This window comes from Lagopus leucura, unplaced genomic scaffold (assembly GCF_019238085.1).
Source record: "Lagopus leucura isolate 7727_CA_CO unplaced genomic scaffold, USGS_WTPT01 Super-Scaffold_100021, whole genome shotgun sequence".
NCBI classification, from domain to species: domain Eukaryota; kingdom Metazoa; phylum Chordata; class Aves; order Galliformes; family Phasianidae; genus Lagopus; species Lagopus leucura.
Window position 1 is genome coordinate 1,293,971 of NW_024962274.1, and position 26,182 is coordinate 1,320,152.

Genomic DNA, 26,182 nt, shown 5'->3' on the forward strand with positions numbered 1-26,182 from the left:
GGCCTTTGTGCAGTTCTGCTTCATCCAGTGCCAAAGGCACTCTCAGTGCAGCAAGAAGAATGCCCACACAGGGAGCGAATGGCTTTTCCAGGCTATTTCACCATGCTGCACAGTCCCAGGAGATGCACATGGTTTTATGTCCCCATAAATGTTTCAGGAGCTTCCCCTTCAGCTCTCCCTTCTGCCAGCGCTTTCGCTGGGGAGCTGTGCTTTGGGATGGACCATTGGAGGAGCTGTGTCTTCTGGACCCTTCTAGGTAAACTGTGCATCACTGATTTTCCTGAAGGTATGGGATTGAACTCAGATCCCTGTGGTCTTGGGCTTCCCTGGGTGATGCTAGAGCTGCAGTTCGGTATTGCCCATCACTGTTTTTGCCTCTTGCCATGTATCCTTACTGCCTGTGTGAGATCATGTCTGTGTTTGCATGTTGTACCTTTACATATACAAAACCATCAAGAAAACCAGTGCATGGAGTACCAGCATTATCTGAATATTGCTGAACAGGAATGGAAAAGAGAAAAAAGCCCATCTGTTCTACAAAGAGGCAGTGTAAAGAGCAGGCTCTGTGACTAAATAAATTCACATCTGTTGAGCAGAACCATCAAATGGCGAGCAGAGGGGCCTAATGTGAATCACATGTTGAAACCACAAGTATGAGTGAGATGAGCTGCAAAAGAGAGAGCCTGGAAGTGTTGATCCATGTGAGCAACTGTTGGTTTCTCTCCTTATTCTCCTTCCCTTTCACAGTTTCCTGAGTAAGTGATATAGCATCAAAAAACCCCACACAAACAGCCATCCTTGTGCACATGTGTACACACATCTTTGTGTGTGCATTTATATTCCTTGCACGATTAAATATATTGTGCTGAGCCATTAAATCATAACTTCACTTGGAAGTCAGGAGAGTGATGAATTTTAGAGGGGGCTGCAGAGAAGAGAGGGCACAGCTTTGGCAGAGAGAGCAGGTGAAGCTGGTCCCTGATGGTTGCTTCTCCAGAATGGCTCTGAGGTCACTTGCTTTAAAAAGGGACTTGCTTAATAGTGCTTCTTCAGGGGGATGTCTCCAGCACTGTCATTGCAGGAAACCTGATGACAGCAACGTAGAAACTCCAAAGCCATAGGTTATGCCTGCGTAAGCTCAAGCTAATTTCAAAATACTATCTGTTTACTGGTTCTACCGTACTGCATCTTTCCATGGATCAATTTTCTTTGCTGCTTAGGTTTTCCCCTTAGCATTTTAAGTCGTACAGAAACAAAGAGCAGCTCAAGTTTCCTTATTGGTTGCATTTACAGTTTATTTTCTTTTTCTGTGCCAGGAACATATCAATACAATTGCAAAACACAGTGTTTTTATGACCTGAGGCAGCAGTTTCTAACTCAAAAACAAGAAAGCTTTGGGGATGTGCACACAGCCCAGGTGCCTCAGCTGCGTTGTTCGGTCTCCGTAGCCCCTCAGAGAGTCCATCAAGAGAGGCTTGGATCTTCTCTCCCACAAGATGCCAAGAAAAGAAACATGCAATAATTTTAATATCAAAAGTGGTTTCTTGTGGCTATCCTCTCTTTTGTCTTAGATGTTTTGCAGTATATGAGGATGGACTTGCGGGAGCAAAGAGTGGCAATAGATAAACTACAAGACATGCTTTGCACAGATTCTGGTCCCGTGCAACTGAGCGTGCTTTTTCCAGCTGACAGAGCCATGCTTATGCAGCTCATGTTTGTGAGCTCTGCAGGAGGTAATGAGGCACTCTGAGGGGCTGGTGGGGTTGAAGGTCCTTGTGGAATGGTTAAGGTGTTTGCTTCTTCCTTTCTTCCAAAAATACCCCGTGGTCACAATCTGCTTCCTTATTTCCATGCCCAATGAGAAGGCACAGTGAACTTAGAGAAGCACTGGAATGTTTTCTTAGGACTCAAGTTTGAGCCATTTCATCCTAGGGAACCAATATGGCCAGACCAGTTTCAATACTTTTGTCACAACCAGGCTTCATGCTGATTTCTGGGAAAAGGAACAAAGGATTGATGTGGTTGTCTAAAACCAGACAGCACTGATGGCATGGTGGTGGAGCTACTGGAGGTACCTTCTTGAGATAATGCACTTGCTCAGCAACACTGCAAGGCCAGAGTGGCTGCCTGGCCAAGTTAGTCAGCTTCACTGCTAGCTGTGTGGATTGGGCCAGCTGGGGAATTCTCTCCTAGAGCTTTTTGCATGGCAGTTCTTGAGTGAGCAAGCACTGAGTTAATGTGGAAGAGCAGGTTTACTTAGTTGGTGCTCAGTAGTTTGAAGAGTTTGAAAGAAGAATCGAAAGTCAAATACCAAGCACTTGTCTTCAGTCACCACTTTCTATTCAGAGCAGAACTAATGCCCTCCAGTTAGTAAAAGAGCATCTTATCTTGGTGTGCTCCAAAGTGTCGGCGCACTTGCCTCTGTTCTTAATATTCTTCTTGACTCATTTCCCCATGGTTCCAGAACATCCCTCTTTGAAGAGCCATCTTCTCAAATAGCTGTACGTTGTGCTTACTGCAAATAGCACAAGGTAGCTCACATCACTTCACTTCTTCTCCTATCCATGTGTCCATGGACAGTCAGGAGCTTCACAGATTTGTGCATCATCTCAAAAAATACCTTTTATTCTACTATGTGATATCTTTCTTTGAAAGGACAGTGCACTTTGCACTATACTGTGAATGCTGTGTCAAATTCAAGTCTAGTGTGCACCATCGTTACAAATAAGCAGACTGCATGTTGCATTACTTTAGGAGAACCCTGTCAGAGCCAGACACTTCTGTCCAAATGACAAAATAAAGTGCCAGAGATGTACACAGTGGATCAGGAGATTCAGCTGGAGAGCTGGAAAAAGTGTGTTCATTTGGAAAGTAGTGCAGTGTGTGTGAACAAGTTGCTAGAGTTGATTCTCCATTTTGGAAATTTTCAAGGACAAAGCTATGACATGAATCTACTGGTAAGTCAAGCTTTATCTAAAAGCAGGACTCAACAGCCAGCAGAGATGCTTGCTCTTTCTTGAGAGTACTGTGGGCTGTCGGTTTCTTAAAGAAGAATGCACTTTGATGCTTTAGTTTCCCTTTGTGTTGCAAAAGGGAGACAGGAATACATTAGGGTGCTGGTGTCTTGAGAATGTCAAATCACCTGTTGTTGTGAAACTTAGAAAAACATACTCTTTTTCTGACCTTTTGTGCAAAGGAGCATGTGTACTTCTTTTTCTACTATTTTCAGGCACTCAACTGTCTTGCTTCCATTAGCAGTCTCTCTGCAGCATCAGTTCCCAGCCATCTGGCAGCAATCACTCTTCCGTATATTAGGATCTAGGATTTTTCATAGGAAAAAGGCTATTTCCCCTTATTATTTGCAAGGTGCCACAGGCCAAGCTGCCAAAAATGAGGCACAGGTTGATGCAGTGCTCAGGGGCGAGGAGAAAACATCCGAGGATTTGTTATAATGGAATCTGTGACTTCAGGACAGCTTGGAGTCTGGTCAGGAAAGGTTAAGTGGATCAGGCAGGAGGGAAAGAAGCCCGGGATTAAAGATTTTGCTCCTGGACACAGTTCCTGCTCATTAACTGATTTTTAGGGTTAACAGTTTTGAAGTCTGGCTTCTATTACTGGCCCCTTGAGGTTGGCCCAGAAGAAGGTTGGCTGTGGCGCTGGCTCTGCACTCGTGTCCCTCTTGAACGTGACCTCTGCTGTGCCCATATTCTGGGCTGCAGCTCCTCTCCCATTCACAGAAATCCTCCTGACAGCTTGGGTTGTAGATTGCAAGCTGCAGATTTGTGCTCTTCCAGGGTTGGTAGCAGCTGACTTTTCCTGCAATCGCATCCATTTTATAAGAGAAATGCAGTGCAGGGAGCCTGCCATAAATCACAGCTTACCTGCACCCACATAGCCTTGCTGGGTTGCGCCTCAAGCCCTGCTCTGTTGCCATGTTCATTTTATATCAGTTTCCCCTCTCTACTGGGCTCAGATCCCTGCTGTTTATCCCCAGGCGGAGACATAAACACACAGCTCTCTGTAAAGCTAATACAATTATCTGTGTGTCAATACGCTGCCACGGTCCCATTTGGTCCCACTGGGGTCCTGTTGATATCTCACTGCTGAGCTGAATGTCAGTTCTGCACTGTTCCTTCTTGTTTACAGGCAGCATCAGCATCCAAACAGCCTGGATTTGCTCTGAAAGCTTTAACCTTGCTGTCTTTATGTTATCCTGGTATCTTTTTTCATATGTGGAATCTTTTTGATAGGCCTGATTCCATTGTGTGCCCACTGGCTGGGTGCGCTCCATATTGTTTGGCAGTGCCTTGCTGACTTTTTTTTGGCAGAAGGATCTTGAGAATAAACGATGTGCAGGAAAACAGTATTTCTGTAAGGGAGCTCATGGTCTGAGACTCCCAAAAATAAACTCTGTGCATCATTCTGCCTGTTCTTTTGCTGTCCCTATTAATATATTTCCTCTCTTGTACATGAAATCCTCAAGCATCCATCTCAAACTTTCCTTTGTGGTGCAGCAACACCCTCACAAACATGTAGGTCATGTTATCAGGAAGAAAAGCTCAAGAACTGGAAGAACTTTTGCTAGCTCGGGGCTGCCTCTTGGCTCAGCTCTGAAGGTTCAACCACAAACTTTGTGTTTTTGAGTAAGCATTTTGGACTGGTCGCCAGGCCTGCCTCCTCCACTGCTATTGCCTTGGGGTTTGTTGTGACCACAGGTAGCTGAGGCCTTGGATTAATATTTTGTCCAATATAATTGTATTTGGAGTTGCTGAGGACTGCCTCATTCCACAGGAGTCAGGAATCAGCTGCTCTCTCGTGAAATTGTAATGTGGTCATTAGAGTTGTATTAGATTAGATAGATCTATGTATCTCCAGGGAGTCAGTACCATCTCTTTGTTTCAATGCACATGGGCCAGTCAAGTTCAATTTATTAGGTTTTTAGAGCCTAGTTTATCATCCAACACCAGGATGTGACATGGCTGTAAAAGGAAGATCTTGCTCATCAGCTTTTATGTGCGTGTTTTGCAGCGGCAGTCAAATTCAAATAGACTGCATCTAATCCCAAAACTACTAATGCAATTATATTGGGAAAGAAAAGAAGTTTTATGTTTAGTTTGCCCTTCTACCTTTCCCACTGATGTGACAGAAATAAACCGAAAGAAACTTAAAAAAAGGGGAAGTTTTCAGTTGATGCCAACACTGCCCCAGCAACAGGATTTTGGGGTAAGATGGAAAGCGGTGTGGGGTTGGTCTCTGCTGATTTCAACCTGCAGCAAGCAGCACAGTAGAAATAATCCTTCCAGCAGATCTCTTGCCATCCCCACCATGGACTTGCTGTCTTCCTGTTATGTCTGCTTCATAGTGTAAAAGTTGCAGTGACTTAGTATGTAAAGCAAAAATCGAATCCCCAGCTACTGTGGATCTGCTAGCAGAAAATGAAGCTTGGGTGCGGCTGTGCTAGAAAAAGTTGTATTGCTGCAAACCCTTTTGAGTTCAGATAAAGCCGTTGCTGCAAGTCTTGGGTCTTAAGAGTGTTGATAATTGATTTTGGAAGGGATCACCAGAGGTCATCTGGGCCAAACCTTTGCTCAAAGCAGGGAGGACTCTGAATTTCAATCTGGTATTCTGAAAGATCCCATGAAAATGGATTGAAGCTGTTAAACCAGAGTGAGATGATACTAGATTATATGATTCGAGGAATAATTCAGTGCAGACAGTGCTGTAACTGGGTTTCTTTCACCTTTAATTCCTCTGATTACATTAGCGATGTCCCACAGCAGGAAGCTGGTGAATGCTTTCAGCCCTATTTAACTGAAGTAGAGACTTCAATTTATTTTGATTTCATTTTATTTTGAGGAATTTGAGCTGAAGATACAAAACTCAGTCTGATCCAAGCAATTGGAAGAAACTCCAGTGCTGGGGGGAGAGAAAGGTTTAAATTTACTTCAGCTGATAGCTGCTGTAAATGGCAGTGCAAAACATCAACAAACATCCAGAAGTGGTGCAAAATGTATGTGAGCAAAGAAGCTTAGTCTCAGGGAGTGTCTGCCATGAGGGGTTGGAGTCTGTGTGCATTAAGTCTTTACGTATAATCAAGAAGGCAATCACTGGGCTCAGCCATCTCTTAGCTGCTCCAGGTCAGTTAAACCCTGTACAACAATCCCAGTGCTGGGAGTTTTCTCGTGGCTTTGAGGTTCTCCTGGTTGCTGATGCGATGTCTGAGGACCCGAGTCAGTTTGCTGCTGGGAGGTTCTGAGGGAGGAGTGGAGCTTCTTGGGGCTGGTTAATATTGCAGGTCTTAAATTTTGAGAGATGTTGTGCAGATCAGCAAGAATTAGGGGAGTTTAGAAGGGATCATGGTTTCCCCAAATCACATAATTTCCCCTATGATGTAAAATTGATGAAGATAAATAGTTCCATATGGGAAAGACATCCCAAGAGACCTTGGGCTGAGTTTGTAAGTAGCTATGGTGCTTCCTTTGTTTGGTTAAAGACCTCTAATGAGACCAGAATTTTGACATTATATCCTCTTTTGGAGGCCACAAGAAGCCGGAAAGCTTCATGGCTAGAGATCACTGGTCCTAAGTGGAGAAATAAATTCACTTAACGTTCAAAGTGGAATGATGCCAAGGGAAACAAGCAGCTTTAGGAATTTATAAAGAGCAAATCTCTCTGGTCAGCCTCCATTACTGCTTTGGGCTAATTAGTGAAGTGGAGGTGATAAGGACAAAGCAAAGAACTGTAATTTAGCACAGCATTTGGGCCCTGCTTGTGGGAATTTCAGGAAGAAAAGAAAAAAAGACAAGCGTAAGTTAGAAACATCCACTTTTTTTGCATCTCTCACCAAAAGGGGCAAAATGTGGCACGGTTTTGCCTCAGGAAGTGTGTCCCCTTGGTTTAGTATGAGAACTCAGCTGGAAAATGAAGTGAAGTCTCTTCAAGTCCTGTTGTGTTGATAGAAGAGAAAGGAGAGTGGGGAGATGACAGCCTGCCTTTCTACACATGACTCTTTTAATCCATGAGATGAGCTCTCTCTATCCCGGGAAGGTGTCTTGGTTCTGTCCCTAATAGTACCAGAGAGAAGATACTGGAGGGCTTCCAGCTGCACTCTGTGTCTGCAAAAAAAAATCTCTGTATCTTGTCAGCCCTGTGGCCTTCAGGCTGATGGTAACTGCATGGGGGGTACAGAGAATCTGAACCAAGCTAGTGGATTAGGAAGAAGTAGGATTGAAGACAGAGCAGACTGTCTGGAAGAACAGACTGTTGTTGCTCATTTTATGTTAAGCACTGTTGCTACCCACTATGAAGCATTAGCTTAATTAACTCGGGGACAAATTCTTCTGTCTTGGCAAAGTCCATCAACATCCAAGGAGTATTTCGTCCGTGTTATAAATATGAAAATGAAATGAAGATTTATTTGGGTACAATCTAATCATGGAAAAGCCTGTCTCAGAGATGAATGTACTAACAACTTTAGATAGACAAATGGGTACTCTGCCCTTTCATTGTTTCTGATATGAGGCTAAATTGACTTGGGAGCCTCTTTGTGTTACCTTTGCTTCTCAAAGGTGAGTGACATCCTGTGATTAAAAGCAAAATAACCCAAGTACTTTTGCACGTCTTTAAAAACAAACAAAAAACCCAACAGACTTGTCAGGCTTTTATTACTTTCTGGTGTTATCTTCTATTGAAATTCCTAGTCTGATGATTTTTAGATGGTGCAGTTTTGTCATGGGACTCCAGTTCCTCTGCTGTCATGTGTTCCTTTATGGTTGGGATTTTTCTGGACTTAAGGCATTAAGATTATCCTAATGATAGAATCAGAGCACATGGGTTTTCTTTATTTACGCAGTGTGATTCTACTCTTTGCTCTTAATGTTATTTATCATGGTTAGTTTGGTCTGATACTCTACCTCCAAAAGTAGGCAATGACTAATGCTTCCAAGGAAGGAAGGATAACAGAACCTCAGGCAGCCGCAGCTGAAGTTGGTATAGTTCTTGTCTTTGATGTTATTCATCCTATTGCTCTTCCCATGATAAGTTTCCACTCTTGAGAAAATGGTCAAATGGTAGCATCCATCACCTCCCTAAAGGTTGCTGAAAAATTGAAGAGAGTTCAGAGTAAATATATAGGAGTGAATCAAGAGAAGTCTGTTCTAACCAGTGAGTTTAATTGATGCTTAATTTAAACGTTGTGATTTGATTTCATCAAAGACCTGGATGCGTTCTGTGAGGACCTGCGTGTGGAAGGGAGGTAGGAGTGTAGCAAAATCCAGCGCTTGGAGGTGGAGCTAGCTAAATTTAAGCCAGACGTGAAGGAGAATCCATAATATTGGCGCTTGATTGCTTGCCCATATAGTTTACTGAGTGCAGCAGTGGATTCTCCATTACATGCTTTTTTTCAGAAGGATTCAATCCCCTGCATTGCATTGCTTGGGGCCTTTTACCCTAGGCACAAAATCACATGCCCTTAAAAGAAGAAAAGTGTTGGGGAGAGATCAGAACAAACCCAGAAGTTCAGCTTCGGCTGTTAAAAAGAGATCTATTCATTTTCGTTTTTTATGATCTTGTGTAGTTAGGCTAAATTTAATTGAGGCTGGGGAGCTGGGGCTGGAAGAGATCAGGAAAAGGGAACTTGTTGAAAACATTGTCAAGGCACATATAGCAAAAACGAGTGACAGCAAATGCATGACAGAAAATGAGAGGAGGAGAAAGAGGAAGAGAAAAGGCTAACGGGAAACAATTAGAAAACCCCACCGCCACTGACACAAATGTGTTAGAGGGTAGCCAAGATGAAGCTGCATGCCAGCCTACAGTTAGCAACTGAGTTACTGCAGTGTGGTCTTATATTCCCAAACTGCCCATAAGAGAACTGCTCTTCAAGCTCGTTCATGAGATGCCACAGTGTCATCAACTGTCCCAGCATTGTGTGGCCTGGCTGCTGGAGCAGATAGCCCTGGTTTATGCATCGCTCAGCCCATCCCTGCCTCGTGGCAGACCGTAAGGGGACCAAGGCGTGTTGCCTGTGAGGTGGCTAAGGACAAATAAGGAGCTGCCAGAAGGGGTGATGATAATCTCGCTAGTGCTTTTTCTTTTTGTTTTGAATCAGTGTGGAGGTAACGCCTGTGCTCTGAAGGAGCTTTGTGCAGTGGGATGGTCTTTCGTATGAAATAGCAAACCAGGGGCTGAAAACTTGTCAGAATAAAACTCCAAGATGCTTGTAGCAATGGGCAAGATACAGCGATCTTTAAATGTAATAAGAGAGCAAAGTGTCCTGTTTAACTCTTAAGGCTGAGTGCCCACCTTGCCTTCTGCTCTTAAGCCTAGATAGTTGCCTGAGACTTATTGTCATGTGTTACATTTTTGAATGATGTGAGAGGACGAGGTGGCCAGGTAGGTGAATTTTAGTGTTTTGGTGGTGTTTTCTGTGTCCGGTGAGGCTGGTGTTGGTAATGAGAAGTACCAGGCAGTGGGAGCGCAGTCCATCCTGCCTGTCGTGGCTGGTTTTCTCTACAGCCCTGCGGGGCAGACCTGCCTTTCACTTCTTCCTTTCAGAATGATGCTCTGCTCAGTGTGAGGTCAGCTGGCAGCCGTGTTTGGGAGGGTGGTAAGATCTGTCCTTGCACCTCGGCCTTGGATGCTTGTCTGCCTGCAGGGTGCTCCTGCCACAGTCTTCATTTGTAGCCAGCCCCTCCATGCTGGTCCCAGTGGTTCCTTTCACTGGTATCACATGTCCAATGCAATGGGCTCATCCTTCAGCAGAAGGGATTGCAAAGTCTGTGACCTTGAGCAGCCACACTGCCTGGTGGGGAAGTGCTGAGGCATGTGGCAGTTCCTCTGGCACACAAAGAGCAGTGGAGGTAGAAGAGGACCACAAACTGCCCATCTCCTAGTTTTGGGACAGACATGAGGACTGGCTTTTCTTTGCAGTCTTTAAGTACAATTGAATCCTCCAGTAAGAAGGTTGTTACCTGGAGGTAACTTACTGGGCTGGAAGAGACACACACTGTATATGTCAGTTTTAACAAGCACTGCTGATAGCTGGAGGTACCATTTCCACATTGCCACATGGAGACCTTGCTCCTTCCCCACCTCTGTCCCCACTGACTCAGCACTACTGTCTAGTAGCAGATTGCTAGGACAAGGCTGTCCATATCAGAGTCCATCAGACTACTTTCTCTGTTCTATATCCAAAAGCCTTATCTGCTTGTTCAATACAAGACTCACCTGATTTTTCTCCACCGCTTGTAGGACCGAGATGCTTTGCAAGGCAGGATGAGCTGGCAAACCAGATCTTCACCCAAGTCCCAATTACTTGATCCTGACATTTCCACTAACATCTGGTCTCAGACTACAAGAAAGGGGAAAGAAAGGGGATCTCTACTTTTTTGTTTTTCTCTAGACAGACTTACGTTGTCAAATGTGCTTTTCTCCTGCCTAAATATTCCGTGTAATATAGGGGACAGTTGCTTTTTTTCTGAGAACATGTGTGCGTGGAAATGTTAGCTTTGTGGCACCATGAGTATGCCCAGGTTGGTGGTACATGCTCTTGTAGATGCATTCCTGCTTATTATCAGCGAGAAGATATTTGGTCTCCATGTTTGATGGTAGGTGGCAAAGGTGATGATATCAGTCATGCACCTGCTTGCAGGTTTTAAGCACTGACCTTTATAGCTGTCTACACGTGGCTATACTTTTCAGCTTTGGAAATGCCTTCTCTTGAGACATTCAAATAGATGGCTGTGTGCCTGGCCACAGAGCTGTATCAGAATAGTTTGAGAGCTGTAGAGCTGTGAGGCTTGGTAATGATTTCACTCTGAGGGGGTGTCCACCAGCCAGAGGCCGCCCTTCATCTGCCCTCATTTGTTTTCCCAACCTGACCTCAGAGAGCTGTGTGCACCCACTGGTAAATCCCAGTGCTGCTCTGCTCAGGCAGCAGTAAGAGTTTCTCTTTGTAAGTCCAGTGGTGCCTTTGCTTTGCCCGACTGGAGCTGCCCAGCTGGAACTGCCTCTATGCAACAGCAGTCAGCTAATGTCTGCCTAGGCCCAGTGCTCTCTCTTGCACCAATCCTTTTCCAAGCTTTCTGATGTAAAGAAATCTTTCCAGGTCAAGTCCCAGCTGCTTCTGGTTTCCAGAACCCTGAGGTGTGCTGACACCAAAGCAGAGCATGGACAGACACTTGAGGGCTCCAAAATTAGCAGTAGCTTTTATCCATGCAGGTTCTTCACGTCCTTACTGCAGCTCAAAGCCAGCATAGGGAGGTAACGTGGTGCTGCTGTAGGACCATTGCTGCTACCCAACAGCTATGGCTGGTGTGTGGTGGAGAGTGCTTGTTTGTTGCGGTTCAGCCCATTATGAACAGGTTTTCTTTATGGGAAACATTTTCAGCAGCGTCTGAGTCCAGTTCTCAAAAGTGATGTAGGCTGTTAAGAGACCAAAGCCAAGATCTTCATAAATAAGTAATGGTTTGGGCTGCCTTTGTTTTCTGTTACACAAGTGGAGATGTCTAAAAGGAGCCTGGTTGTCAGTGGTTGTGGAATTCTGGCATTTTTTCAAAATTGACGTGCTTTTAAAATACCTTAATCTGGGCATTCAGAAATGGAGGCATCAAGGAAGATTAGCTGCTTTTGAAATCCTTTTTCTTTAAAGTTTAAGTGAAAGACAGTGGAATTTGGGGCCATAAATGTCATGTTGAGAAATGCTAAAGGTTATATTTTGGAAGCGTGTGTCTGCCCACCTGTAATGGCACTTGTTCCCAGAGCAACCGCGCCGCTGTACTTTAATGTACTCACCAAATCCTAGCAGGAGGAAGTCAAATCTATGACTGTATTGCTGAACAGGCAACAGGAGTGATGGGCTTCTCTGGTGCATTGGTCTGCCTCAACTTCAGTTTGAAGAGGAAAAGAACAACACTTTAGAAGACACCAAAACAAACTGATCAGTGATTTCAACCAGCCGGGCAAAGAAAGACAAGTTTGTATCTGAATTCTCATGAAATGGTTTTGTGGTTGTTATTTAGTAAGTCATCTAGAGGGTTTACAACTGCTGGTCCCCCAGCCTGAATTCCTAATGTCCGTGCGGTTCTTGTTTTCCTCTCAGATTTGAACCATGTCCCACCCGTCCTGGCTGCCACCCAAGAGTACCAACGAGCCTGTTGGTCACGTTACAGCAAGGATGGAGACCACTCATGCCTTTGGGACTCCCAGCATCTCAGTGTCCACCCAACAGACGCCAAAGAAGTTTGCACCCGTTGTTGCCCCCAAACCAAAGTACAACCCATACAAGCAACCAGGAGGTGATGGTGAGTATGTTTGTGGGTTTTTTTTGTTTGTTTGTTTCATTGGTGTGTGGTTTTTTTTTAGGAAGGATCCACAGAAGTCGTATTCAGGGATATTGACCTCTAACACAAACTGTGTTTGACAAACTCTTGGTTCATGAGTTTGTGGGATCAAATCAATAAGAATGTGAAAGAACCTTGTACCCTCTGGCAAGCTGTCCTCTTGAATGGTGCAGGGCTAGGGGAGAGCAGGGGGACAGAAGTTCCTTTGTTTTTATTGTAAGCAAGTCTCCTTTCCCTAAAACTGATATTTTTCCAGGAGTTTTGCTTGTTTCATGTCTGCCTGTACACGTCAATCCAAGAAGCTGGAGCTTGAACACCCTTTTCAGTGTTGTTTTTCTTTTGCACCAGCACAGTGGGACTTCGTTACAAACATGGGACTGAGCTGGGGATGTGGGTAGAGGTGGATGGATTTGGCAGAATGTGTCTCAACATGTTTTGTCTCTTGCCTGTTGGTTTGATTCAGTTTTACTGTTTCTCCTCTGTTGTGGCAGGCTCTTGAATATGAGATGAATTAGTGGCATAACTATGTAGATATTTATGCGACCATTGCAGTAGCCTCTGAAGACGTTCTGTCAGTGAAACAAAAGCTTTCCAGTCACCGTGCACTGGCCTCACTTTGTCTCCTGCTTTTAAAGTCCAGCTCTCTTCATGCAGTTGAGCAGCAAGTGTAGGAGTTGGGTTCCTGTTCTGTGGACACATGGAAAAAGGGATAAACTTGGGTATTGTACTCAAGACTTGGCTCCATTGTACTCAAGAAAATTGCCAAATCAGCTTTTGATTTTCAGTTGTGGCTGTTCTGCTTTGTACCGTCTTCGCTTTTCCCTCTTTTGTATTGAGTGTAATAAGGCAAAAGTTGTCTGTAATTTTTTTCCCCTTTTTCTACTTTTTTCAGAATGTGTGCAGGAAGGCTACATGATAATGGAAAGGAGAAAAGAAAAACAGCAATATATTAAATCTCTCATTTAAGCAATTTTCTAAAGTTAAGGACGTCTAGTAGGAAGTTGGAGAAGACTCTCTAGTGTTTCATTTTTTTTTTTCCTCTGCCACTCTTTAACTTCAGAGAATTCGTAACGAAAAAAGAAAATGTGTTGGAGGGGAAAACTCAGTCATATGCACCTGTTCTGTTGCCTTCAGTAACAAAACATTAGCAAGGAAGATGGAGGGAAAGACATTTGGAATTAAAAAAAGTAAAAATAATCCATTTCTGAATTGCGATGGAAATGTCACTTTCAAGTGAAGTGGGAAATTCTTATTTTTTAAATTCTTCTACAATTTAAGATAATAATGAAAAGTGACACTTTGGTTCCTCAGGAAAACTGTTGTTGATCAGCCAGAAATGTCACTATGCTTTAATTGTTGATGCTTTAATTGCTATAGATCTGATTATAAGTGACTCAGGAACATCCCAACAGCCTTCTAAAAAATTCTTTGCTCCTTGGCACTGGGAGAAGGAGACGTCCTCTAAGCAGCACCCAGTACTGCAGACTGAGGAAGGTAGATGAGCCTCACCAGCATTTCTTGTGCAATGCACAGAATGCAGTCCTGCAAGCACGTGAACATTGCTGGGTCTGATGGAAACGGAGACATTTGGGGAACTTGTGGGGGGCCTCTGCAGATTCTGGACTTTTAGAGATGCCATCATCATCTGATGGGCTTGCAAGAAATAAGGGATAGTGGAGACTTGATCAGGGATTGGCTTAGTGATGTGACAGTGTACCAGCAGCTTAGGCTAATCCATTTTCAGAAGGTGACACACTGCTGGTCAGTGTCAGCAGCTGGTGCAAAGCCATTAGCTCGACCATATATAACCCTGAGAACATGAGGCTTCCGGGATCTGGCAGGTGAGGCAAGAAAATATTTAGCCCACCATGCCTCATTCACTTTTTATGGCTCTGTTCTCTCCTCCAGGCTCCCTGCTTGTTTCTTCAGTGACCTCTGTTGTTTGACAGAACAGAACTTTGAAATGAGTTAGAAATGGTTAAAAGAAGTTAATGTTAAAAACAAAAGCTGCGACAGGCGGCAGTTTGTAAAGCAGGAGCGTTTTAATGTGCTGGAAGCAGTCAAGGCGTGCGTGGTTTAGACCAGCTAAGTGAGCAATTTTCTCGGTGGTGCTGGTCCCCCTCCTTGCTGTTTGCCACGCTGCCTTGCTGAGACTTGTTTTGAGCTGGATTTGTCAACTCATCAGGGCAGAGACCATGTCTTGCTGTCGCAGGGATCTGTTCGGGGCCTTGGGGTATGACTGCAGTAGTAATAATAACAAATAAGAACACAGCCCTGATTAATGTGCTGCACGGGTTTCTGCCGCCCAGCTAGCTGGAGAAGCTGGTGCAGCTGTGTTTTTATGGACCAGACTTCCACGTGCTGCAGTCTGGTCTTGATTTCTGGAGGATTTAGCACTAGCCTTCCCTGTCGCAGCACCTCATGGAGGATTAACCTTGCTCACCTCAAATGCTCCTTCCCTGGCGTGCTGCTGTGCTGGGGTCTGTACCTCCTGCCCTGGTGTAGCCTTTCTCTTTGGAGACAGGGATGAGTTTCTTTGCCGGGGTCTCAGAGCCAAGCAGGAGCTCTGCTGGCATGGCAGTGTGCTGGGGCTCATCTGCTCCCTGCTCTGTCCTATATGGTCCCTTGCTGCTGAGCTGTACTTCTGATTCCTCCCTGGCACTTTGGGGAGGGAGATGCTTTGCTCCCCCACCTCTCAGCCCTCTGCACATCACAATGCTCAAATCACTGTGTGCTCTCTTTCTGTGAGAGGAGTCGCTGCTGGTGTCTGTTTTCGGTAAGTCCAACCCAAGGGTACAAACTCTGCTGTTCAGCATGGACTCAATCCTGGGAAGTCTTAGCACTGTGATCCCTTCTGGCCTGCACAGCTCCATATTTACCCCACAGATGGAGGAGAGCTGTTTGAGCTAGCAGAATGTGGTTTTGTACAAGAAAAAAAAGTGTCTGTGGGAAGGAAACAGCAAATGAGCTAGGCTGGAAATGAAAATTCGGTATCCAGACATTGAAGCAGTGGCTTTAAAAAAGCCACTGGGTGGGAACATTGGGGTGAAGGATGATTTTTTGATGGAGCATCCTTGGATGTGTTTGCAAACAGGAAAACATCTGTCTATGCTGAGGCAAGATGAGTCCTGAGATGAGTGAGACATCATCCTGCCATGGGTCCTGGCAGTCCGCACCTCTCGCTCCCCTCTCAGTGCTCATGTGTGCTTAGTACTGCGTGCTTCCTCCCCCCATTCCTCAGCAGACCCCATCCAGCAATATGCACAGCAGGTGGTGACTGCAGAGCTGTGCTGTCAGTTCAGGTGGGCTCTCCTTCACTGAGCGTTGAGCTAAGAGTGCAAAGAGAGAGTAGAAGGCCCATTTCCAGTTTCTTTAAAAGCATTGCCCTTCCTCTTTTCCCTCCCAATTATTTTTCTCCTGCTTTCCAGTTTTTGCACTAAAATTGGTATTTCAGTGCTGGCGGGAGCTCACATGCTCCATGGCATGGGGAGGAGGGCTGGCAGGCGCTCTGAAACGAGTGCTGCTGGGATGCTGCCAGGGCCAGGGCTTGTGAGGCCAGAACTAGGGGTTTTCAAAACCATACTGAAGTCTATTGTCAGCCTTGGATTCTCAGAAAATCCTGACTTGGATCTCCTCGGGTCATTGGATGGCTCGAGTGCAGTGAGAGTGTCAGGCTTTTGTGGTGTGATTTGTCTTTGGTTTGCATCCTTTGAGTTTCAAGCTGGTTTTCATAACCTCAGGAGCTCTTTTTCCCCTTGCCCTCCTGTCCCAGTACAATCCGGTGGACACGAAGCAGTGCAAGGAGTAGCGTGGTGCTGATGCAAATCAAGCCCATGGGCTGTGGCTGCTGGGAACACCTAGAGAAAGCCAGAAGGGGAACACAGTGGGCACATTGCTGGGGAGGAGCAGTAAGTGACAGTAAAGCCTGTGGATTTGTGGAGAGGAAGGAACATCACCAAGGCCATAGCAGCTAGTAGAGCATCTATACCTTGGCATGAAAAATGCCACCTGGCTGAGAAACACGGGTGAAGGCTTCCATCTGTTGCCCTTTGCTGTCAAAGACAATGAAGCTTCTTGTTTTCTTGCAATATATGGTTTGAATTTTGGTGGGTCCTCTGTGGAGCCAGCAGTTTGACTCAGTTGTCCTTGGCTCTTGAACACAAGAACTGTGGAGATGTGGCACTGAAGGACATGGGTTAGAGGGCATTGGGGGGATGGGACTAGATGATCTTAGAGGTTTTTTTCAATCTAATGACATTATGATTCTATGCCTGTGAGTCCCTTCTAACTCAGGATCTTCTATGATTCTATGATATTTCATTCATAGGCATCTGTTGAGGCATATTCCTGAGACATATGCCACAGTGCCAAACCCTGGCCACAAAAGGATGTGCAGACAACATCCCTCCTATGACAACTGTATAGTTTATGGGATTGCACAACATTTGGGCATTTGTCTTTGTCAGCCCTTTAGAGGCTTTGAGGACAGGCTTTGCAAAATTAGCCATTTGAGTTTATTCTGTTGACTCCTCCTAAATTCAATATTAGTTAGTGCTGATGATGCCTTTTCCTTGTGATTGCCAACCATGGTGAACGTAATACCTGCAGAAACAGTTAAAATGCATTCAATCATAAAATTGTTAAGGTTGGAAAAGACCTTTTAGATCACTTAGTCCTGCTGTCTACTTGCCACTGGAACTGCCCACTAACCTGTGCTTGTTAGTACCACATCTCCACAGTTCTTGAACACCTCCAGGGTCTGTGATGCCCCTACCACCCTGGGCAGCCTATGCCAGTATCCAGCCACTCTTTTGGAGAAGTTTTTCCTGATATCCAACCGGAACCTCCCCTGGTGCAACTTACAGCCATCACCTCTCATCCTGTCACTGTTACCTGGGAACAGAGGCTGACTTCCGTTCTGTCACAACCTCCTGTCAGGGATCTGGAGGGAGAAATAAGGTCTTCCCTGAGCCTCCTCCAGTTTCCATAATGGAAACTAATTGAAGAGTCGAGAATTAAAGCAAGCTCTTTCCTTCTGCTTTCTTTCCTTGAAGCACTTTCAGGCATGATGAATGACAGGAGACTCATACACAGGCCTTTGAGATCTTCATGGGTTTGTTTGTTTTGTGGTGGAGGTATTTTTGTTGTTGTTGTTGTTTGTTTGTTCAAATCATCTCTTCTTTCCATCTCCATTAGTTGGAGGAGAGGGCTGCAACTCGTGGGGCCAGGCACAGCATCAGGGCTAGCTCCAGGGCAAGATTACATAGTTGACACCATGCTGTGTTCACTTGAACCCGGCTGATGCAGGTTTCCCAGGTCCTGACACTCTCTGCCCTTTCTTTCTTCATCTGTGTGGAGGCTCCTGAGCAATAGCTAATTTTATTCTGCTGTGTCTGTAAGGGACTGGGAGCATAAGCTGTCGTGCTGTTTGTTTTATCTTGTAGGCAGGCATACCTAGTGGGTTTTGTTTACAGCAGCTGCTATCGGTAGCTCTGTCTAATTTTTGAAGCCAGGGTATGGATTTATTGGAATAGACACTCAGTGTTTTAGCTGTGCTGTTCCCTGTTCTGCAATCTTTGACAGTTCATAGAAGCTAAACAGCTCCAGACTCTATTCATTACTTGGATGAGAGCCCTGAAAGGATAAATTCAGACTGACTTGGGAAATTCTGCAGGTTTTTTGCTTTTTTCTGGTTGTCTTTGTTGGGCCTGCTGCATAACACAGCAAGAGTAATCCCTGCTGATGGAAGGCAGAGGCATACCTGCTCTCCTTCGAGCCACCCGTGAGCTCTGGGGGCGTTTTATTGCCTTTTGGTCATCTTTAGCAGGAGGCTCACACTCACGAGCAGTGAGATGGGGGTCAGCCGTGCTTTGGTGGTGTGTTGTGTGTGCTCAGTGCCAAGCTAACAGGAGATGATGTGATTTAGCAGCAGTAGAAACAAAGCTGTTTGTCTTGCACGTGGTGTGAGCTGTGCATGCAGACTGCTGCTGCATCCTGCATGAAGCGTGGGAATATGTTGTTATTTGGTTGTTTTGAGGCTGAACTGGGTCCTGCACATCCCAGAGTTTCCAGCGGGACCTGCTGGTTTCTGCATCCAGCTTTGCTACCAGCTGATAAAATCATTGATGCTCTGGGGATAAGGCAGCATCTCAGTGATAGGACAAGAAAATAGGCTGAGAAATGCTCAGGCTCTCTTCTGCTCCCATCATGGATTGAGCTTGCAGAGTTGAAAAACGTTGTGGGAATAAAGAGGTATACCGCTGCTGTGGCAAATCATCCTGACTGCCTAAGCACAGCCCCCACGTTGGTGCTTGTTTTTTAAAGAAAGCTTTTTTGAAATGAGCATTATAAAGTTTTAAAGCCCTTCTAAATCCTTGCTCTCCTTCTGTGTGTTTCTTGCGCTGAACGAAGTGAACCAGATGAAGCAATGCTTTATTCATTAGTGTCAGAACTGCATCATCCACAGGCACTTACAGAATACAGCCAGGGAAAATGAACTTGGAAGTTCCAGGCCTCTTTTTGGTTTGCTACCCATTCTACAAGAGCATTTAAAGGACAAACCGAGCCCCAAAGCCTGCAGAACACGTGGGAAGTGGGGGCTCCCTCACTAAAGGGAGGTTCCTCACTAGGGGGCTGTTGAGAACCAGTTTGGAGCTGCCTTTCGGAAGTCTCCATTGATTTCTCTCTAATGACATCCTCCTCCCTGATGGTTAAGAGCCAAGTGAAACCAATTTGAAACTAGTGGTGGTTCTCATTTGTTTAAATTGCCCTGAACAAGCCAAGCTGTGCTGAAACTATGCTCCATAGCTTGCAATGTGTCAGTGCTGCTTAGATGGGGTCCTTCATGTAGGCATCCCTTTCTGGTGTCCTTCTGCCTCTTTGCCTTGGTTCTTCTCTTACCACTTATGTGTAGAACTAAATGGAGGCACAGTGTTCTGATGGGTGTCCGCAGCACTGTGACCAATTTCAGGGCTCATCATGATGGCAGGTGTCAATAAGGCACCTCTGCGTGGGCCCTGCTGTTGTGGTTGCATTCATCTCACCAGAAGTTACTGCTTGGGCTGGACTGTGGTGTCTGAGTCTGCTTTTGTGTTGTTTATTTTGTTTGTTGGAGACAAACACGGAGGTCTGTGCTCCTGGCTTTGCTCTCAGGATGAACATTACTTTTTTTTAAATACCCCCTCTGATAACGGCGCTGGGAAAAATGCAACGGAGAAGAGATGCATAAAGACTGTTATTGAACCAGTATACTTACCTGTAGTTCTCAAAATGTCAAATCAAGCCACCAGGTTTTATTAACAATGTTTTGTTAGAATTACAAATATTAAACTTTCAGAGGCTTTGGAACATATTGCTACTTATTTGGGAACTGCTTGAAGTAATACACAGCCTCGTTTTTCATTCTGGTGAGTGAACTTGTATTTTCTTTGTTATTTGGTATCATAAAGCAAACACTACTCCTCAGCAGGTAGATTTTTCTTTTTTTCTGCCATGCCTATTTTTTTTCTCTCTTTCTTTTCCTCCTGTCTGTCCTTTCAAGATACTATATTTAATTTTTCCACTTCATTATTTCAAACATTGAATAGTGATTCATCTTTGCAGTGGCCTGTTCTGTGAACCACAATAGTTTGGGCAGAATAAAGCAAAAGGGCGAAAAAAGGAAGGAAAAAAAAAAAGAAAAAAAAAGAAGACAGATCTGACATACACTGGATTGGGAAGAAGCCATCTTTTTATAACTCAGATTGCAAACATCTGTCATTGACTATATCAAACCCACTTTTTAAAAGATAATATTCGATCTCTGTTCAGTTCTAAAGGGCTATGGTGCCCAAAGTGAGAGAGCAGTGTTAATGCTGAAATAGTTTGAATTTGAGCAAGCAGCACTTGTCCATTTTATTTTAATCTAAAATTTTGACATCCTCCAGATGCCAGTCTGTTAAATAATAACAATTGCTACATGATAGTTAACAGTCAAGTAACTTTTTTTATTTTTTTGCTCGCTCAATGCAGCTTTTTTATGCCCTGAAAGCTAACTGTTATAATAAAGGACTATACGTATTTTTTTCCTTTTTCCTGACTAAAGCTTTTTTTACCCAGCCAGACAGAGTACTGCTAAGTCAGAGCAACCAATAAATGTCAATTGGATTATATTACAGGTTGGTCTAATAAAAGGTTAGAAGAATGAATGAGCAACTCTTGAAGCCACAGAAGTTGTACTTGTGGCCAACAAGCAGGCATTTCTGGCAGCGAACACTGCACAATTACAATTTGGACTAAATATACATGGCTTGACATGCTCATCCCTTTGGCAAAGCACACTAAGGTGGGTTGGTGCGAGAGCCAAGGGTCCATGAGCAGGACCCTGAGCCCTGCAGCTCCAGCTCCCCAGGAGGCTGCTATGCAGAAGCGGATGAGCAGCAGTCCAGTCTGGTTCCTAATAGACATCACTACCTTAAAAATTCCCTTTCTGTCTTGTTAACTAGTGTGCACGTTGGAAGGTCCTAGCCACAGAAGAGCAGTTGTGCTCTAAAAGCTGGCACAAGGACTGGGGATTTACCCAGACTATTTCAGGAGCTGTGGAGCGCGATGCTGGAGCTACACATCCAGCAATTCCTTGGCACAGCTCTGTGCCAGGAAGCACCCATCTCCCTCTGGGTGCTGAGCAGATGGTGCAGAGACCCAGCTTCAGGGAGGAGAATGCTGCTTGGGAGTGGGGACTAAGCAAAAGACTCATAGGTCATCTCCCACTCCAGTTCGTGTGATGACAATGACTCAGGAAAGGTTTTGGTTTAGTCTAGACATGACCAAACCATAATGGGAAGCCTGGCACAAAGGGTTTCCTTTGTAGCATGGTAGAAATCTTGCTGACGTAAGACCTCAGCTTGTTTTTTTTCTGTTGAGCACTGAATTTATGGGAAATACCGTGGAGGTAAGGAATTGTAAGAGGAGATACCTGGATGTCTGGGCCATTTCTGTTAGGAAACTGTGAAGGATTTGTTCATGGCTATTCTAGATATAGGGGCAGGCTGGTGGGAAGGGAAGGGGTCTGGTAAGTAAATTAGATTCAGTAATGTTTAAATTTACTCTCTATAAAACCAATTTGATGAACCTTGCAAAAGACTGATGATCTTTGAGGTCTCTGACCACATCCTGTTCCATACTAGCCAACCTTGGGCCAGCAGTTGTCCCCAGCTTTTTGCCCTGCGTGCCTCTCAACATGCTTTTCCAGTCTGAGCTCCAAGTCCCCATCCTGGCTCACTCCCCAGCAGTCCCATCAGTTGGAACCCTCTGCAGAGGCACAGTGCCAGGCCGTAGCCACCTCAGTACGTGCTGGGAGAACTTTGGGAGTCATGGTGCCTTCCTTGAGACCACAATGCACCTCTGGCGGAAGCATTTCCTGCTGCTTTCCTCATCCAGAGCAATACAGCTTCACTCTTTACAGGACCGGGTCACCTCTCAGCCCCATGTCAGTGTCAGCTTCACAATGTGCCGTTGTCTAAGGGAATGCACTAACCCAAAGCACGTTGTGTGTTTGCAAAGTTTTTGCAGAAGGGTGAATAGGGATAATAATGGTTCCCAAGCCACTTCTCTGCTAGGGGAAGGAAAGGAGTGTTTCTCAATACAGATCCATTAACACTGCTCTGGCTGACAGGCAGCAAAACACAGGAGGTAAAAGTCCATTCTTTTCCCTTCCCACTGCAATGATTTAAAATGTTTGAACGTGTACTTCAGAAGCCGGGGAAGTAAAAGCCCCCAGTTGTGCCTGGAGACTCTGCTAAGGCCACGGCAAGTGGAGGGGCTGCAGAGTGTTAATACAGTCCATCATTTTGTAACGAGCCCGATGTTCTTGTATGAGCCGTGTCAGGCTGTTGTCTGCACGCTGTCTTTGCTGATCATAGTAATCGGGTCATAAGAGAGAGAGAAGTAATAGCGCGTCTCTTAGCAACCAACCCCAGGAGAAAGAGAAAATTACTCAAACAGACTATCCAGCCAGGGAAGTAGAAAGATGAAATTTTCTGAAAGTCTGCTGGAAAGTGCTCAGGGACATAATTCTTTTATGTGTGAGATCCTTACAGGCTGAATCCAATGATATCAGGCATTTTTTTATTTTTTTTTTTTTCATCTTCCTGGTAAACTTTTATTTTTAATTGGTCTCAGAAAAACAAAGGGAAAAAGCCTCTGAAACAGAGAGATTTGGAAAAATGAGTAGCAGATTTTTGTATTACCTTTGACAGTGGCAGGGAGGAGGCGGCAGGCAGCAGAGGGAGGTCGGCGCGTCTCGGGCAGGAGTTGATGGGAGCATCTTATCTGCAGGAGTGCTCTGCATGCTTCCCAAGGCACTGCTGGCCAAAGCGTGCTGCTCTATCACCTGACTCCACAGAGCAAAACAAACTTGTAGGATTGGTGTTATGGCTTGTGAGCCCTCCCAGCAGCCATGCTGGGACTGAGGGTCCCATGGTCAGATGTTGTAATAAAATTGAGTGCTTGCAGGATGGAGAGAACCTCATGCACTCGTATCTTGTGCTTTTAAAAGATTTTTATTTATTTATTTATTTATTTTACCCCAGAAAGTTGCCCTTCTGCGGTCAGCTAGTTTGCATCCTCCCAGATGGGGTATATGGGAAGTGCCACTGCACTGGGAGAGAGGTCTGTGTCTGGGATAGCCTTCTTGGCCCCACCAAGCAACAGCAACAGTAAACACTGTGTGTTTAGTGGTAAGGTTAAGATGGTCAAATCTCTTCCAGTTTTGCAGTTGCATCATTAAAACTAATGAGGGGAGAAAATGTTTCAGAAATCCTGGCTTAATTCCTGGCTCTTGAGGAGGCATACAGAAGCTGTTGCATGTGTAGAAGAGAACAGGTACCTATGGTGACTCATCCAGCCACCAGTCTGTGCCTTTCCTATGCTTTTGTCTGCTTTTTGACCCCAAGGCACATCTAGTTGAGCAGAGATCTGCTCGCCCCTGTGTGGGATTGGCTTCTGGTAGCAGGTTAACCTGCAGACTGATGCAGTTTGATGAAGACTGCAAAAATTCCCCCAGATCAGAATCCTGGGCAGTCAGGTGATGGTTTGGGACTGCTGTGGTTGTGCTGCTGTTGGTACTGACTTTGCTCAAGCACATGTGTGGGAGCTCTGGCTCGGCCTATGGGTTGTATTGCAAACATGTTCCAGGAGAGAATTGCTAAAGTTTCCTGAGATGGGGCTGACTTCAGCATCTTATCCTGGAAACAATCAGTAGAAGAGAAAGGAGAAAAAAGCAACCTTGCAGCTGTACAGAATTAATAGCTTAGGAGTAGCATCTCCTGCTGTCAGGGAAAAGTGAGATAAGGAACAATATTAATTGTAACCGCTCACAAGCAGATCGTAGAGGTTGCTACTTTGCTGTCTTGTCACGAAGGAGAAAGACTTTCTTCCTTAAAAGTTTAGTAATTGAAGAGTTTTCTTTGCTATTTTTGGGAGTGCCAGTAAGCGTTATTTCCTGGAAATTTTCCCCCAACTCTATAAATAGGACCAGGGGCTTACGATGATGACTAGTTTGGGAAGTCAACACCATGCACTTCCTCCACACAGCTGAGCAGCCCTGCAGGCGGAGAACTCAACTTCTGCAAAATGATTAATTCTCTATTGGCTTTTAGAACTGCCGTGCAATTAAACTCCTTGAAAACTGACTCCCTATTGCTTAGGCTTACCCTTATGTCTTGTCAGAGGTGAAAGCGTGGAGACCTGGTGCAGGATGAAGCGCAGTGCAGACCTTGAAACTCATGGTAAATGGTGCTTAATCTCAGCAATGGGCTCATCAAATGGCCTCATGTGACAAACAGATAAAATGTTCCTGATAACCACCCTTCACTGTCCTGGGACTGAGATTCTCACAGATCTTGATTTTGTGATTGACTCCTTGTGCTTTTTGACACTGTTTGCACTGATTTTTCGTGCTCCATTTGGGCACAAACCAAGCCACTTTGTAATTCCTTGTGTGGTGCCCAAGGGAAAGAAGGGCCTGAATTCATTCTGCAAGCGTAGAAGGAAAATTGCATTGGGAGCTCAGGTTTGACACAGCTGTCTTACGTAAAAATGAATTTATACAGACGAGGGAAGGCATGAAAAAAGCATGACCCAGGTAAAATCACAGCTGGCCTGCATCTCTTCCACTGTCAACATGGATGTGAGACCACACAGTCGTAACAGGTAATGTATGAGGCGTTACAGGATGTTTGTCTCCTGCTTAATCCATTCAATGAGGCTCCTTATTCTTATGCTTTAAGTTTGGATTAAATTCATTTGATCCCGTTTTCCCTGCCAACAGTGGTCCTGCAGAATGTAAGCCTGTAATCCTCCTCTACAGCAGAAAAGGCTGTTGGATTTCTAATGTGGGAATGCTTGACTGACTTCTCCTAGCACATCAGCACTCAGCCTGCGTTTGTAGGAGCAAGACGTGTCCCTTGGTAGGGGGAAATGGCCCCCCAGCAGCAGGAGGTTGGAGTGGTGGGTCTCCAGCCATCATTTCTCTAAGTTTTGTTGGGTTGCTCACTTCCCTCATTAGGGACAAAAGTCTTTTAGAGGAAATGATTGGTTTGGCTGAGCCTGAAAACTCTGATATTTAAAATACTTCTCCAGGCCTGTGAACTGCTCTCGTTGGCCAGACAGAGAATACTTCAAACTTAGCAGCTGACCCAAGGCGAGAGCTGTGATGCGTGATTACAGCTGAGCTCTTCTTCCCTACAATCACTGTCGGGCTTCTTAAATAACTGCTGAATTATTGCACTTCCCCTCTGTGTATTTGGCGCTTTCCTGATGCGTTCCTGAGACAAACTAATGGTGGGTCCATTTTCCTTATTATTCCTCAGATGGGAAGACTATCATCTTCTCGCTTCTCATGTGATGATAGTGCTTACTCTCAAGCTTGGCTGTGCCTGCTTGCATGTGTCTGAAAGTGCTCTTGCTAATTATCCTTTTTGCCCCATCAGGAATGTGTTATGTAACTGTGGTGGGGAAATAAATAAAAGAGAAAAATGTAGCAGCACGGTTTTTTTTCACTATTTTGAGAGATGAGCTTTTGGCTTTGATCTTCCCCAGAGATACGGCATGTCCAGCACCTCCTGTAAGTTGACCGACCGACATGGCACGGCACGGGTCTCCAGAGCCAGAATATTCCATTTTAAGAACCAGTGAGATAAGGCACGGACTGGTGTTTGGTGTACACCACCAACTGTTTGGAAGCTAAAGTGCTATGAATTCCACCTGTGAAACTGGAGGCGGAGGGAACACAAGTTAGAAAACCAGGGCCTAAAGGTCAGGGCCTAAAGGTCACATTTTGGCAGGCGAAAGCTCAGTTGTCAACACAAACATGGGTTTTCTGGAAGGGAATTGTGAGGCTCCATTTATTTAATGCCTGTGTACCTGCCCTAGCATGCTCAGTTCACACTGCATGCAGAGATGTTTTGCTACCAAATTTGCCCAGCAAAGCGGCTCTGATCTTAGCTGTCGAAGTCCCCCTTTCTCATTTATTTTCTCCTACTTTCTTGCTTTGCTTGGTGATGAAGGTTCCGGGAACTCGATCTGTCACTGGGATGGAGCTTTCTCTTATAGCAGTTTTGGCTTTGTCATGCTCAGAGCATTGAAAGCTCTTTGAGAGGAGCCATAAAACTCATGAGGCATCAGAGACAGCAGAAAGATGCTTCTCATATAAATAAGCATTTAATTGCAAAACCTTTTGGCTACTTAGAAAAATGATTAGTCAAGTCTATTGGAAGGCAGAGAATGTGTATTTGTGGGGATGAGGGAAGGTTTGATCACCTCAAATTTCCTACCTTTTTGTTTTCTTCTCTAATGCAAATCGT

The 26,182-nt window shown here is 44.9% G+C and overlaps 1 protein-coding gene across 2 annotated transcripts in view; it reads left to right on the forward strand.

Annotated features, from left to right (window-relative positions):
• Positions 1-26,182, forward strand: part of LOC122183869 (LIM domain containing preferred translocation partner in lipoma) — a 303,475-nt gene that overhangs the window by 90,261 nt on the left and 187,032 nt on the right. For both annotated transcript variants that reach the window (XM_042878277.1, XM_042878278.1), the window contains one exon: positions 12,101-12,302. In XM_042878277.1, coding sequence (XP_042734211.1) covers positions 12,110-12,302 — 193 coding nt within the window. In that variant the 5' untranslated portion in view covers positions 12,101-12,109. The remainder of the gene's footprint in view (positions 1-12,100; positions 12,303-26,182) is intronic.